This window comes from Mastigoproctus giganteus, chromosome 2 (assembly GCF_048544385.1).
Source record: "Mastigoproctus giganteus isolate SK-2022 chromosome 2, ASM4854438v1, whole genome shotgun sequence".
Classification (NCBI taxonomy): Eukaryota; Metazoa; Arthropoda; class Arachnida; order Uropygi; family Thelyphonidae; genus Mastigoproctus; species Mastigoproctus giganteus.
In genome coordinates, this window is record NC_143576.1 from 145,617,702 (window position 1) to 145,630,908 (window position 13,207).

A 13,207-nucleotide genomic window follows, 5' to 3' on the forward strand; every position below is an offset into this window, starting at 1 on the left:
AAATAACTGGAAACAGACCTCATCGCACCAGGAGACTCATCTCCAATCATCTAAGGTCCAGTGCCGATGTTCTTTCGCCCAGTTGGCATAGAGTCCTGTGTCCTGGTGTTAGCAATGGGACTCTGGTGGGTCGGTGGCTATCATAACCTATCGCGACTAATGATCGCCTGATGGTCTTGGTGGAGACGTTTCTGGCACCTCCCTCGTTGAGTTCGGCGGTGATTTGTGCCACTGTCGCTCTCCGGTTGGCTGAAACAATGCGAGAGAGGCATTGACGGCCACATTCATCCACCACCTTTCTCTGCCCACAATGAAATGTTATTCCGGAAATGGCGTATTCCCGATATACTATCGAACGGGGATAGCGCAATTTCTAGACCCCCTCCACAATATAGTGACCCACGGCTTCGGGCACCCACTATCATCCCTCTTTCAAAGTCGGTTAACTCACGACGTTTATCTATACTGACATCGAATTACCCTCTACGTGAATCCAGTGTACGTACAGTATATACCTGCCATGCGGTGGGTTCGTCCATTAGCGAGAGCGGTGACAGCGTCTCGTTGCCCAGGAATCAGGTATCCCATAAATTCTGTCCTTTCAGTGTATAATGAATAAGAATATGATGAGTCAAATGAAAAACGGGATTTTTTAAACAAAACTAAGTATTTAATTTTTAAAAAATATTTCTACCACAGTTCAGGCACTAATTCCATCTACACACCAGATATTTTAATATCCTCTTAATAAAGGTCTTTGGTTGCTGCTGACATCATTGTTTGACAGTTTCCTTCACTTCATTTTCGTATGGAACGACGTCCTGAAGCATCCTAAGTGAGGACATTCTCTGGAAGGTGTAAACAGCTTTCATACTAAAATCTGCTCTCGTAGAATTGAATTTATTACAACAAAGCCAAGCTTCAAAAATAAAATTTATTTTATATTCCAGGAGGTCGCATATGATTAAAATTCATAAGATAAAAAAATAATAATAAATATAAAACTATTGCAACGCGTCTGTCAAGCGGCACGAACTCTACTTACGTACTGACTAGTTAAGATGAAAACTTGTTGCTAGTTGGTTGGCTGTAAGGGGTGAACGTACTACCCATTAAACACACGAGAATATAGGCTCTTAATAGGGAGTATGATGCATATATTTTTTAAACCAATATACACTCAGTGATCACTAAATTGTGACCACCCAATTCGTAATGGACTGTGTCGCATTGCTCGCAGTATGAAAAAAAAAAAAAAAAAAACCCGAACTACTACGCTAGAAAAGTTGCAATTTGCATCTGGTCGTGCACGTCAAAGTAGCTGTTATGGGACGATGCAAATACACTCCTGGTGTATATGGACCAACGTTTCACTGGTGTGGTCTACCGGCTGCTCTTAGGAGACTATGTGCAACCTGTCAGTTAGCTTTTTTTTTTTTTTTTTTTCTGGATAGAAAAGAGATTTTCCAAGACGATAATGCGCCATGTCAAAGGCCAGCACTGTGCACGAGTGGTTCGAGGAACAGTAGATATATCACCCATCTTGACTGACCTCCAAATTTGCCCTAAATTCAATCCAACTGAATGCCTGTGGTATGTTTTGTAACTGATAGTGAGGCGTAGGAACACGCAATCGTCATCTATACCGACATTGTGGAAAGCCTTGCAGATCCTTATGGATGTCTTCAGACATCTAGTCGAGTCAATGGCGAATAGCGGCTGTCATCCGTGCGAACGGTAGCCCAACACACTATTAGGTAGGTGGTCACAAATCAGTTATCATTGAGTGTAATTGTGCCTTGCAATAAAAATATTCTTTCGTATTCAGTTTCATAGAATTCCATAAAGTACTTTTTCTTATCTCGGATTCTGTGTAACTTTTGGCGACATTCATATAGACCAATAACATATCACGATATGCAAGCACTTTCTACTTAATCTAAATGGATTAAAATGTCTTTTGGTATTTAGTATGAAAATGAGCTTACCTTTAAGCAGAGCTGCACGGCCTCGTCGTCATCATCAGTGCTTTATGGGAAAAGCAAGTGATATCAGGCAGTTCACAAGACGCATGCAAGTCCTCTACAGCGAAGCATCTCCAACGGCAATAACGAATGGGCCATAGTGTATTAGTGAAGACAATGTCAAGGGTCTATAAGCAGAAGCTTTCAGCTGGGAAAACTCGTAGCAACAATGCAGACCAAACGAAGACATTCCATGATCGGAACCAATGACTTATTTAAACATCCTCTGTGAAAAATCAGACGGTCCACCGTGAATGGAGAGTACCTGTATCAGTCATCACCAATGGCTGAGAGCTAAGGGTGCTACTGTATTGCATTTCATAAGCCGCTTGTGTTTGAGAGGACGTCTATTTGCAGAGGTGTCGTGAACAGCGATAATGGTTGTTAGAGATGTGTAAAAGTAGACTAAGGAATCTCTTCTCACACTGTTTACTGACAGAAGCACACAGGTGCGAAAGAAGAAAACTCCTTTGCTTGGTATCGATGTCGCTAATATTCCCTCTGCTACAACAGGAGTGCACTGTTCATCCTTGAACTTGTCAATTCTAATGGATACAATGGAGCAGGTTCGTACGAGCCAGTTGTCAGAATTTTTTTTGGTGGTGGTGGTGGGGGGGGGGGGTTGTTAATATACAGTTGTTCAGCAAGTCCACTCTAATTGGTTGGCATATTATCTTCGAGTATATACCTAAGTACAAGGTAGGGCCAAAAATTAAATCAAATATTATAATACAGGAAGTCAGTTACATAATTTCGATTTTCAATTTTGTTTGAAAATTTCAAACAGAATTAAAAACCGAACCACCCATCGGGCAGACTGTATTCTAGTGGTATAAGAAGTTCACAGAAATAGCACATATGCACAATCAACAACAATCAGGGAGGTGACACCAAAACCGTAGGCCAATATGGAACCCACACGAGTAGCATTTGTCGTTAGACTAAAGAAGTTTATGTGATGTGCCAGTAATGAATTACAGCTGCTACACAATAATTTGACGGGCTTTAGATAAGCGACTATGAGTGAAACCATACAACACGCAGTTGGCTGCTGCAGGCACTGTCAACAATAAGAGACAATGATTCAAGTTCTGTAGGGCATGTCATCTCATATGGAGGAAGAGAACTTCCTAGAACTGTGTTCAGTAATGGAACTTTGTTTGTTCACTTTAGCGAACAAACAAAGTGCCAGAGCTTGGGGGAACACAAAACTACCAAGACAGGTAAGGTGTATTTAGTGTCAGACGGCACCAGGGGTTTCCCCCATCTCCGTGTTGCTTTCATTGTGGGTGTATCAGTTTGCTGGAAATGCCAGAGATTTAAAAGTGTATGGATATTGTATAAGTGCAGTGTCATGTACCGTTGTTCATCTGGTCGTTTAGCCGCTGGACCTCTGCTGATATCCAGCGTTGCCCCGTGGAGGCAGACCAGGAACCCAGTAGTTTTAGTTTCACTCTGGCAGGTCTTGCCACCTAATTTCCTAAGATTTCAGACCTAAAAAAAAAAAAAAAATGCGCGCGCTCTTTTATATGCACTTACGTACAGACAGATACATATATCCATCATCGTCGGTTTGATGATCGTTAAGCGAGGGGGATAATGCTTGCATAATAAAGGCCGAAAGAATGAGCGAACGGGAATTTTGACATAATTAAGTTTTTGTGTGTGGGACATTCGCTAGCATAAAGATAGAGTGGGTGGGAGACTGAAGGCTGGGGGAGTTAAGGCAGAAATATGGGGATGATAGAGTAGGCAACCCCAGAAGTCAGTGAGGCAGGCCCACGCCTCACCAGGAGAAAGTAGGGGGGCACCGGGGGGACCATCCCACCACCGGCGCAGGGGAGGGGGTGGAAAGGCACCAGGCAAGGGAGCCCGGTGCGATCGCCAACAAGCGTCTGCAGGAAAACTATACAATGACCCTGTTGGTGGTGTCCAATCTGGTGTCATTGTCCGAGTTGTCATCCTTAGGACCTGGGTCCCGTCCATGTTAGTCCTTTACGTTAGTGTGGTTTATTTCCTAAGCCTTCCAGTTCTTAGGAGTGTGTCTTGTTTACATAGACCCAGCTGGTGGGGTGTCTAAATTTGGTAGTCATCTCCATTTGTCTTTCATGGGACATGGGTCCCGTCCATGTTAGTCTATTTTGGTATAGTTTGTTTCCTGAGTTTTCTAATTCTTGGGGGTAGGTCATTTCTGGTGTCCCAGTCCTAGCGAGCTGAAGAACAGATGTTCTTTGGTTATAATGGTAGTGGGTTGTGGCCATTTGGTTTCTCCTCCTCGCGAACAGTGCCTGTGCGTAATCCGAGAAGGCTTGATACTCCTTCATGTCTAGGAGGTGATGTTCTTTCATTACCAAGACAGGTAATGGAATGCTCATGTGCCAGTCCAAATATTTTATATTTTGTGTCATAAGTTGCTGGGTGATGTATGGGCCTTTCTTCTTTGTGGCCACACACACTTTACTGCAGAATTACCAAATTCCATTGCTTTAAGAATGGAATGATTGTAGGTACAAAGATTTTTCAACAAGGCAAATAATGACATTTCCATAATAAAGCTCGTCTCAAACCCAAACACTTAATTTGCATCTCAGGGCCACTTTCTGTCTGGGGATTTGTGAAAATTCTGATGGCTAGCACTTTTACTAACTTGTGGCTGTGCATCACAGATGTTATAAACAAGGTGGACCAAAATATTCTTTCTGGAAAGAATTTATTTATTGTGCAGATATCTGCAGGATAACTAAGGAGGTTCATATTAATGAGCCTATAGATAGAGCTTGAGCTTTCTTCTTATATTATGTAGGTGATTTCATGTCATTATTGACTCCTTATATTTCTACAGTATTTGATTAAAGTTGTCAACTATATTTTGACTCATCTCATACTATTGACATGGTACCACGAAATTAACTAATGTATGTGGATGATATGCCACTGAGCACATGGCAAAAATATTGTGTAGGGATGAATGAAGAATATTTATTCATGAAGTGTCATTTGCCCTTGTATTAGTCTAGGATTTCAGTCCAATTGACAACTTCTGGGATAACTGACTGTTGATGAACAAAGAAGATCACATTTTCACAAGTATTCCTTGAGCTAACATCCCCAGAAATACACGCGAAAACTTGGGGAAGGAGGACCAAGTCAGTATTAACTGCATTCTCTAATACCTTGATATGGCAGCATATAACTACCATTTACAGCGCTGTTTCTTGCATTCTCTCTAGTTTGTGAACTCCTTTGACTGTGTGGTCGTCCCGGACTATAAAGAGCAAATTTAGTTATTTTATTTATTTATTTGGATATTCACTATTTAATTAAAATCATTCTACTGCTGAATATATGCACACATGTATTCAGTGGTAGAATCTGTGTACATGTGCACACACTCAAAATTCCACCTTCATATTCACATTGTATATCCTTTTTCTAGAACTTTTAATTCATTCCTATGGTACAGATTTGATATATTTATATAGCCAGTTGTGATACTCATCATGTTTTCTCTATTACTTTTATGCCTTCCAGATTTAGCTTCTCCCTGATAGCGCCCTCGTTGTCCTCATCCTCACACTTCTCCTGGCCTCATATGCAGCTGGAATTCCTTTCGAAATGAAATGCACTGTTTGTGGTTCCATCTGCTGAACTTAATTCATCTGCATTTTTTTTTTTTTTTTTTTTTTTCCATTTTAAGAAATGTTAAACTTCTGGTTATTAAAGCTATTTGTATGCAGACATAATTTAATACTTACATTCCTATAGTTATTGTAAATCTGAGTACTAACTTAGTAAACAAAGTAATTTCTTATGGTCATTACTAATGATTCTAGGTATATTTTTTGATTAGTATTAATTTTGGTGTCACATATTACGAAGTGTTACAAACATACACATAATTTGTCTGGGATAAATGATTTTAATCTCAAACACTAATAACAAAAAAAAAAAAAAAAATCAAAATTTAAATACATTGCATAAAACAATTTAAGGAATTAATTGGAAGGAGTTGTCAATTTAAGCTATATTAGTTTAAGGGGATATAATTATACAGGGTGTCCTTGAAATTGACGTCAATATTTAATGAGGTAATGGTTCATTAAAATAAAAGAATATTCTACACTCAGTTCGAAGTACGAGTAACGGGTTTTGAGGTAGAGTATTAGATTAGTGACATCATTTTTGCTTCTAGCATGTTAGAGTAAATTATGAAAAACAGTCATTATGAAAAGCTTACTTTAATTAGAAACGTTTTATTTATAAAAGTTTTTACTTTAATTATTCCTAAGTATCTGATTCCGAATAATGTTACTTGTACGTGGTAAATTTTGTCAATAAATCCAACAAAAGATGTTCATTGATTAAAATTTAGATATGAATTGAAGAGCACTCAAAAATTCAATAAAGCTGTTCAGTAGGAGTAAATGAATTTTATTAGTACTGCAATCAAACTGAAGCATAATCAAAAGAAATATCACACAAGAGGCGTTTGAAACAAGTACCATGTGACAGGAGACAGGCTTCAACACGGCATGAGAAAGAATCCCATACATGTGTGAATAGCGCTGTGTGGTTCAAATAGTAGTGGCAGCTTCGTGGATTCAACAAGTCATATCGGTTGTTAACCTCTGTGACATAAACAATTTGTTTTATGTGACCCCCCCCACACACACACATCCAAACAAGTTAAGGTCAGGAGAGCATGGTGGCCAAGAAATGGGACCTCTGCAATCAATCCAGTGATTCTGGTGATGATCATTTAAGAATGTTCTTACTTGTCACCCAAAATGTGGAGGCGCTCCGTCGTGCTGAAACCACATTGGTACGTACACTTAAAGGAACATCTTACAGAAGTGATGGCAGTGATGATCATTTAAGAATGTTCTTACTTGTCACCCAAAATGTGGAGGCGCTCCGTCGTGCTGAAACCACATTGGTACGTACACTTAAAGGAATATCTTACAGAAGTGATGGCAGTGAACTCATGATGAATAAATTATCTCCTACAACTTCAGCGCACATATTGGCACTAAAACCCACTTGGAAATGGGATTGCCAAATAGTGTGAGGATTTTCCACTGACAATGTATGGAGACTGCAATACCGAATATCCCATCTTGTGTAAATGTTTCCTCGTTGGCCCACAGGTTATTGACAAGAAAGTCTGGGCTATTGCTGATACGATTAAGTATCCATAATCAAAATTCCTCACATGCAAGCAAATCTCCTGCTTACAATGCCTAAGCTCTCTACACATGGTATGCATACAATCCGTGCTAACGCAGTGTGCACAAAACAAAGGTTTTGGGATGACCCGTTTTTGCAGCAACTCATTGGGTGCTGGTGGAGGGATCTAATATCACAATATCTAGTACCATATTCTCTGCTTGCGTAGAATATGATCAGTCCAGCCTCAGTCACGATGCCCTTTCACTGTATCTCATTCCCTCAAATTAATTACAGTGGATGTCACCAATTAGAGTGCCACCTTCTGGTATTCGGTGGCTGCAGCTCTAGCATTTCCTTCGTATACATAAAGAAAGTGACATTTCTGCGTATTCTGCTAATGTTAGTGCTCTTCTACTCTCCATATATGTAATAAAGTTACTGTACCACAGTAACAATCCATTTGTTGCAGCCTTATATTTTCATTACGCATTTTATAAATAATACAGTATGACAATTTACATAGCATTTTGTGCAATAATCTGATTTGCATACCCCACTCTATCCTTTGAAAGGACACAAGTCCTTTCAAAAGCCACTGCAACTGGAAAATCACTTGTTTTCATGGATAGTGCTCAACCTCACAGGGAAACATTGGGTAGATGTATTGCTGCTTGTCCTGAATCTCCTGTGATGTTCCAGCAGTTGGAAAACATACTCAACAAATGGTTCAGTGGTTCAATGAAATGATGCAAAACCTGTCTAGTGATCAGAGGTTACACACTGTACTAGGCACTCACCATGCGACACCTAAACCAGTTACTACTGATTACACAATCTGTGTGCATTCTGCAGCAGTTTCATATATTTTTATGTCTTTTGGTTTCAATAAACTTTACTTTTGCTGCCCGCACAGTTTTCCTTTGATAAACTGAAAATTAACATAGTATTCACGAGGAACACTGTTGATTTTGTTGTAGAATAAGGTTACCTTAAGGTATTATTAACTGTTTTGAGCAGCCTATATTATTCTAGCACTGGATATTTCTTATTAGGCTTATGATTTTCTCCCAAAAGCACTGCTTCTTTTTGGAAGAATGGTAGGCTCTTCTTTGGGTATAAATGTGTTTGTGTTTTCAAAACGAATAATAACTGCACAATTTATTACAGGAAATAGGTTTTATTTTAGGAAAATGAACAAAAACAAAATTCAGTACATGGAATATGTACAGAAGTTGTGAAAGACCTCTACATGAAGGGCCACATGTCATGTCATGTCATTTCGAAGTATCAAAAGATACAAATCCAGGAATTTTTTAACCTTACAATATACACACTCAATGAAATGCAGCCTTTGCATACAACATCAACACAGTTCTTCAGATTAAAGTCACCCGAGTGACTTGAAGATTCCCATCAATTATCTGGGAACCTTATTAGGCTCTATTTAGTTTGCAGAACCTTTTCCTAACCAGCAGGTTTCAAAAATACATTATATCCTTTATATAATGCCCTTCTCTATATAACTACACACAAAACATTTCTGTTTTATTTAATCTTGTGCCCAAGCATATTTACAAAGGGACAAGGTGCTTGCTGGAGGTGGCAGTGAATGAATACCATGCCTTTAAGGCAAGAGCCAGTCTCTCCATTAGCAACCAACCAGTTCTGAATATCTACCTTAAGAATAATTCAAATATATTTGGCCAACATTAATGAATCTTCTACTAATATCACTAAGTGTTCTTTGTTCTTTGTAATGATTCTGCAAATTATATAATAAAATGAAGAGAAAATAATCCCCCCCCCATTACACATATTAAAGAAAGAACAAAGATGTTTAATTAGGGACAGAGCAATATAGTGTTACAGTAATACATTGCCTAAAAGCGATTTTTTTTTAAAATGAACCCCATGAGACCTTTAACGACTTTAAGTCATACATGAAGTCAAAAACATTCAATGGCTACAGAAGAACTCTTTTGCTCTGTCCCGGGATAATAAGCCATAATCAAAAATAGTTTCTTCAGCTATCATATACACATTATTTCACCAAATTCTTTACCACTATTTGACTCACTGTTTGAAGAAGAAATGCTTAAAAACTACATTCTAATTTTTAAAAGATTTTTTTTCAAAAAAGCTAATAGTACAATTAATTTTTAATAATTACAATATATTGCAAATTGAGAAAGTTTGGGAAAAATTAAAATGCATTTTATCGAAAATGAGGTTCATTCACAATCACTCCTACTTTTCAGGATGAATCGTATTGTTATCCTTCCTGACATTATTTCAGAGTACCACAATTAACTTTGGCAGTAATGAAAATTAAATTCAATGACTAATTCTAAACAAACATCTGGTCCTCAAACATAGCAGAAAAAGGTTTTGTGCCAAATCATTTCAAATAGCTGAATGTATAATAATACCTTCTCTTTGGATATGTTAAATTTCAGTAAATAAAATTCTATGAAATTAAATCACCAGTAGTAATCTCGAAGAGAAACATTCAAGATTAAACATTCCATACTACGCAAAAGGACCATTCTGTAATATGTCAATTTTTGTTTATAAATTTTAATATTTATGTCAAAACTAGCTTACTTGCTTAAACAATGACAGTTGCAACACAAAACTATTACCGTACATATTATTAATTCAATTTTCTTAGATTTGTACTAAAACTAGTCAAATTATGACTAAAGTATGAGTTTTTCAAAATTACATCGAGAACTTCATGGTTCAAGTAAAGTATCCAAAAATAAAGAATTTAACAAAGATAACAATACACCAGAAATCAGAACAGAGAACAAAAGAGACTTCACATAATTCTCTATATAAAAAAATTTAAATATTGGAAAACAGAAAAAAATAAGAACTTGAATATATGTATCAATTACTAACAAGTACTAATTGCCATTTAGATGTTCTTTAGAATTTGGCAATCATGCATCTTAAATAACTATTCTGGCTCCTAAAAAGAAATTTCTTGAAAGATAATCAACACTAGCAATATTAAAAAATTAGTTCCATAAAATCTGAACAAAGACACTAAAAATTATTGATTAGTGTAAAGGAATAACAAATCTCATTATTTTGGATTTTGCAAAAAATTTGAAAGAATATGTAAAAAGTTTGAATTCAACAAGTGAGATTTCATTCTATATGCGCAAAAGCAGATTAGAGTTATTTTGATGAGATAAATATATCAAAATTCATCAATTAAACATCAAAATGTTACCTCCCAAATAACTGGTTTAAGATTTTCCAAATACAAACTGGTTAGGTTTTCTGACTAGCTGTTTTCTGATTTAGGGTAATGGATTTGTAACTCAATTCCACCATTATGCATCATATAAATTTTTTAAAATTCTTCATTTATGGCACTATGCATAATTTTCAATTTGAAAATGCGATGCCTAGTTTCACGGTCTTCTGACTAGAAGGTAGAAGCGATTAATAAAAAATTCTTTTTGATGAGTAGCGGTATTTATTTTATTTTTTGGTATAAATGTTAGTGAAATAATGTGATCAGTACACAATTGTTTAATTAACAGAAAATAATTTAATTTACATAAAATAACATAGATTTCTTGAAATTAATGAGAATAGGGAAAAAGACTTCAGGGAAGCTAAAAGAACTAGTTTAGTTCATAAAAAAAAAAAAAAAAAAAAAAACAAGATAAAACTTGCAGAACTAAATATATGCAAGGAGCTTTCTCTCTCTCTCTCTCTCTCTCTCTACTACTACTAACATAAGACCACGTTGATAAAGAGAAACCACAAAGGCTAAGATAAACAATTAGACAAACTATTAACTTAAATTTAGCTAAAAATAGATAAATAAAGGGCCGCCTGAAATAGAAGAATCTGATCTTTCCATGTAAAGACCCATCTCAAAACTCTAAGTGTTATGGAATTCTCAAAAGAACTGTGTTGTTATTTATGCGAACCATTAACATAAAGTATAAATGATATATTCAAAAAATATATTTTTCAATAAATTAGTATTCAAAATATTTGAGACTTTTATAATATATTCTGATTTGGCAGAAAACCTTTTTCAGGATTTGTGAACAACGGTAATCAAAGGAAGGCAATCACACCTTACAGAGAGGCAAAAAAAAAAAAAAAACTGTACAATTAAAAACACCGGAATCAATTGTTTTGTAAATGTTCCTAACATAAAACTTTAAGGCATGTTCATATTAAATATTTTTAATTATATAGTGTGTTTCTTTTATACAATATAAATTGGATATCTTTTTTTTTTTTTTTTTTTTAGGTGGGCATTACTGGAGTATTATTTTAAAATATTTAGCCAAAGTGGCCTATAATGACAGAAAAAGAAATAAAATATACAAGAAGTTCTTTGTAAAATTTTACAACCCAAATAAATATTTTCATCACATATAGTAAAACTGGCTCTTTTGACAAAGAATGGACCACCCATCCAAAGATAAAATTAGCCAGCAAATAATTTACTTTTACAAAGTCACAGACTTTAAAATATAAATTATGTATGTCTCTTGGATTTAGTTTTATGTTTACAAGGATACACATCTCTGTTTCGCCAATACTACATACATACATACATATGTACACAGCAAAACTGCTGTAAATTTTTGGAATCTACCTGTGACTTTCATCCATTCCACTATAAATATATTTAATATAGCATCTTGAACCATTTTCCACTGACCTGATAGCTTTTACAATCTTGTAAAGTGGAGGGATATATACTAAAACAGAGCAGTTTTGATAACTGGAATGAGCAAATTCCTTCCTTCAAATTCCTGTAGGTATCAATGAATCACCATAGGAAATGTGCTACCAGTTCACTGAAAAGATCCATTATCCAGGAGGGTGTCCACCATCAGTATCTCACAAAATGATTTTTTCCCTTTTCTTTTTTGGGCCACTATTTGCACTGGTGACAATTGGCAAAAATCTGCAGTAACTGGCAAGGAGACCGATGACAGTGTCCACTTTCATATCCTCACAGCCAATGTTAGATGGAACTTTCTTCAGTAAGAGAAAGTCGTTTGGTACTAATAGACACTCCACCATCACTGTTCAAACTTTGTATGCTGCTGTGGTCATCTGTATCACTCTGATTGCTATTATAGCCCATGATGTCAACTTCATCTGTTAAAAAAAGGGGGAAAAATGGTATTAAGTACTGTGATTGCTAAAATGGCATATTTATTTTACATTGTGATATCTGAGACTTGGTACAATATCTTAATTTGAAACAAATCCCTTAGGATACACCTCATTATAAAATTATTTTTTTTATTTTCAGATGATACACCAATACTTCACCTTCAACTGGTTAAATGTGATGGAAATGGTTGAGGTTTATGAATTCTGTGTTGAATCTCATCATGAGGCCTAATCAGTGACAGGATTCAATGCATAATTCAGAAACTCAATACAACCACTTAGTAGCTACAACTATTAAGTGGTTGTATTGTGTAGGAGTAATAGCTTAACCATTTTCCACAATAAAATTCACTTTATAACAATTAAATAGTTTAATCAGTGTCAACCAACTTTACATTAAAAGTAAGAGATTTCCCCCATTTACTGCTCCTGGCATCTACTCCTATGTCAGCAAGGACATGCTAACACAGAAGCCTTAATATTACTTTACATTAATTCTTCTTTCATCACATCAAATTCATGATAAATGAAAAATCATGTTTTTCTAAAAGGTACTTCTTTAGATGGTACCTTTTAGAAAAACATGATTTAGATAGTTTCAATAAAATATATTCTTTAGCACTTTTTTTATAATAATTTCTAGTGAGAGCAGATTTTTTTTTAAAAAATATATTTTATTGCAACCTAAGACTATGAAATTCTACAAAATACTGGTTAAATACTATTTAAGTTATCATGGAAAATATTTGTAGAATTTCACGTCTCAGGAAATAGTAAACATTTTTAGAACAACCTTCACTTTCCGTCACTTTGCTGAATAAATCTAAATACAGCAAGTTCAATTACAG

The 13,207-nt window shown here is 35.9% G+C and overlaps 1 protein-coding gene across 2 annotated transcripts in view; it reads right to left on the reverse strand.

Annotated features, from left to right (window-relative positions):
* Positions 1-11,472: 11,472 nt before the first annotated feature.
* Positions 11,473-13,207, reverse strand: part of LOC150089641 (max dimerization protein 1-like) — a 135,149-nt gene continuing 133,414 nt past the window's right edge. For both annotated transcript variants that reach the window (XM_090368706.1, XM_090368705.1), the window contains one exon: positions 11,473-12,341. In XM_090368706.1, the coding sequence (XP_090224832.1) occupies positions 12,205-12,341 (137 nt within the window). In that variant the 3' untranslated portion in view covers positions 11,473-12,204. The remainder of the gene's footprint in view (positions 12,342-13,207) is intronic.